The 3,835-nt window shown below is 25.4% G+C and overlaps 1 protein-coding gene across 1 annotated transcript in view; it reads left to right on the top strand.

Moving 5' to 3' along the window:
• The window catches only part of LOC108752451 (Golgi phosphoprotein 3 homolog sauron), a 4,323-nt gene extending 3,400 nt beyond the window's left edge, over positions 1–923 (top strand). The window contains exon 4 of the mRNA XM_018493273.1: positions 476–923. Coding sequence (XP_018348775.1) covers positions 476–724 — 249 coding nt within the window. The 3' untranslated portion in view covers positions 725–923. The remainder of the gene's footprint in view (positions 1–475) is intronic.
• Positions 924–3,835: the final 2,912 nt, after the last annotated feature.

The following is a 3,835-nucleotide window of genomic DNA, read 5'->3' as shown; positions in this document are numbered from 1 at the left end:
CAAAACCCCGCCACTGTTCCCGTCCCTGAGCAAGATCCCTCCATTTGTGACCCTCGTACCCCATTTCGTTATATATATATATATATACATATATATATTATATATAGTTATCTTCTTTGTAGTATGCTTATTACGCATTTAACTTATACATAACAGAAAAATAATATGTTAAGGAGATCTGTATTAAATTGTACTTCATGTTGTTAATTGAAAATTTAATTTATAAATTAAATCTATAGCGTTAGTTATTTCTACATTTCTTATTAATTGTGCTTAAAAGCTTACATTGTTCTTAGAATAAAAAGTAAAGAGTATATAAAAAAAATATCTAAGTATAAACGTATAAAAATGAAAACAGATAATGGGCAAGGATAAAAAATGCGTTCTACATTTTACATAAAAGAATATATAATGTTAAACTGAGTTATATAATCCATGAATAGAACAATAGCATATGTTACTTTCTGTCTTCCAGATCCAAGAAGCTGTATTAGGTCGTTGGGTAAATGATGCCGCTCGTATGGATAGACGAACATTGGCATTAGTTATTTTAGCTCATGCAGCTGACGTATTAGAAAATGCATTTGCGCCATTGTCGGACGACGATTATGAAGTAGCGATGCGAAGAGTACGGACATTATTAGACCTCGATTTTGAAGCGGAATCTGCTAAACGTAACGCGAATCCGGTACTTTGGGCTGTATTTGCTGCATTCACCAAGTAACAGTTACTAACTCTTAAATTTCATGGACGCGGAATAGTTTTCTACTATTAAATTCTATTATGTATTATACAATACTATTATTCTTATACTAATGTGAATAATGAACTTAATGATTTTGCATATCTTTTAGTTGCTAATTATTATGTCAAATAGATATAATTCTTGTTACATGATTCAGACCAAATCCATATTCAACTATAGAAAATTTTAAATGATTCATTTTCGTTATTATTATTTAATACATATTTGATAGCTGAATATTCGTATCTAAATATTATAAAATAATAAGAAGCGTGAGTGTATGCCTTGTGCTGAATAGTACTATTTCATTTGGGAAGGAACGATTACATTGCGTTCAACTTCAATATTTCTTGCTCATCCATTGTGTTTATGAATGTATCTTTGTAAACATAATACAAGACGCAAGACACTATGCGGGGTGCCTCAAAATGGATATTGAGCGTGATGATATTGAAGAAATCTGGATTATATGTTTTTAGTCTTAATTTTGTGAAATATATAAGTATGTACAGATATTCCTTTAAATTTCCTAACTTTTAATATATAGTATATACATGTGCCTCTTTCTTTATGTCATATAGAGTTTCGCGTTATATCCGCGAATCGTTTAGATCAAATCGCGTTCCTTTTTAAGTTTAATCAATCTATACATGCATTTAAAATCTTTCTCCAGAAAAGAATTTTAGATATATTTTTAATGTTGTTAATTATTTCATTTATTATGTAGATAATATTAATAAATATGATTTTATAACATAGCTGACCTTGTACGACATTACGCGAAGTGCCACATTTCTGATAATTATTTGACTGTCATAAATTTTGTAAGAAATTCTCTGCACAACTACTCTATATCAATGTTTTTCAGAGATTATTATATTGTTGCAATGTCTTCTGGTATATATAAATAAACTGTACTGATAGTATTACCATGTGGCAATAAAGTACTCAGATTTTAAATAAAATTATGACGAATGTATTATTGGTTATAGATATTTTCTGTTATCAAAATATTCTTCATCACTTTCATAAGTGATAATTTCATTGTAATTTGATAGTTGAACCGTCTACATTAGTCCATGTATAATATTACAAGCTGCTTATCCTGAGATTATTAAATATAACAACTTTGTGAAATAGTTAATTATGCCAGAGAATGTGTGGCCAAAATTTCTTATTTTTTAATAAAAAAAATTTTTTTATTTAAATTCAATTTTATTTAAAAAAAACAAATAAAAATGAATTTAAAAAGGAATGTATCTGGAGCATTTTTTAATATTCATAAAAATAAATGATGTGTAATGTCCTATGCTAAGCATATTTTAAAGTTATTTTATTATTTGAATTATTTTACTGTTGTTTTGAAACATATTTTTATAAATAATTATTTAATATTGTGAAAATAATTTCTTAGAGTTTATTAATAAATTTTAATAATCTGCTACTGAACATTATTAGATTCTAGGCGGATTCTGGGCGGAACATATACAGAGTGTCTCAAATGTTTTGGCACACCACTTGTGGGAAGCTAGAGCGGATTAAGCTTGAAAACTCACTCTATCATTTTGCAGTTTTTGCAATATTTAATGAGATATTTTCTAAAGATTGTCAAATGAGCAGATAAAATAGACGCATAAGACAATTTTAAAGTCTTTCACAGAGTTCTTTATGAAATATCTTAAAGATATTTCTAAAAGAACTCTTAAAAATATTTCAAAGATATTTTAAAGTTATTATAGAGTTGTGTAGATTTTAGACATTTTGCTTGGGTAACTAAAAAAAAATTGCAAAAATTGCAAAATGGTGAGGATTTTTTTATTCAGATTAATCCGTTCTATCTGGTTACAAGCTGTGTGCGAAAAAGTTAGAAACATATATAGGATATATAGTATGTATATTGTAAGAACAGCATAAAATGTATCAAACTACTTGTAGTTGTTAAAAAATTATTGTAATATAAATTCAAATATTTCTGTTTATTCTTTTCTTGCTTTCTTGATTACTGATATATCATGTAGAGAATGTATATAAAATGTATAGATATTAAGAATACAACATTTGGAAGTAAATGCTAATCAGTTATAAAAACAAAGAATGCATTTTATTAAAAAATTATACTTTTTTTAAATTTTATGTTTTAGTTCTTTATTGAAAATGAATAGGGGAATAAATAGTAATTGCTCAGAGTAATAATCAGAATTAATTTTTAGTTAATATTTTTTCAAGTTTTTTTAATTATAATCTGCACTTACTTTTTAAATAAATTTTGTAGGGCGCAGTTTGTTGGATTTGAATATGAATAGAAAGATATTGGATTACGTAATATAGTGAGATATTAAGTAATTTTATAATCACTATTTTACATATAATATTATTTTAGATAAAATTATAACTTAAATCCAATTTTTACGATTATTCGAATTTAATAAATATAATCTATTTTAATGATTATTTTGTGTCATTTATGTTTGAATATAAAAGTAATACTCGTACGTAAAAGTATTATACATACATACACATTCTTTATTTATGGATATTAAAAATTGTTTAATAGAGAAGATTGTTTAATGTTATATTAATAAAATACTGTTCCATTTAAAAATGCTTGCTGGGCAAGTATATGTTAGCATATAAATCTAGTTTACTTATAACGACAATAATACTTAAATTCTAATGAATTTAAATTATTTATTAAAATGTATTGTAATAATTACTATTACTTCACTTTTATTGATTATTTAGTGATTATAATTACTAAATGATTACAGAAGCTTTTACAATATAATGAATATATTTACAAGTAATTAAAGCAATTTTATTCAGTTTTGTGAGTACTCTAATATACACATAGATTTTTTATTATATTTAATCTTAAAATCCATTGATGGGAGAGCTTTATCGCCACTTGGTAAAATATCTATCTCTTTCATGATACTTTGATACGAAAAATCGAGTACAGTGGAATAAGTTTTACTTAATTATGAAGTAAATGTTTTATATCGTATAATAATGATAAATAAATATTTGTAATTGATGCTATGTGCGAGATTTTAAATCTCTTTCGAAATCTATTATCTACACACACACACA

Source organism: Trachymyrmex septentrionalis, unplaced genomic scaffold (genome assembly GCF_001594115.1).
Source record: "Trachymyrmex septentrionalis isolate Tsep2-gDNA-1 unplaced genomic scaffold, Tsep1.0 scaffold60, whole genome shotgun sequence".
Classification (NCBI taxonomy): domain Eukaryota; kingdom Metazoa; phylum Arthropoda; class Insecta; order Hymenoptera; family Formicidae; genus Trachymyrmex; species Trachymyrmex septentrionalis.
This window is presented reverse-complemented; position numbering and strand designations above follow the sequence as displayed.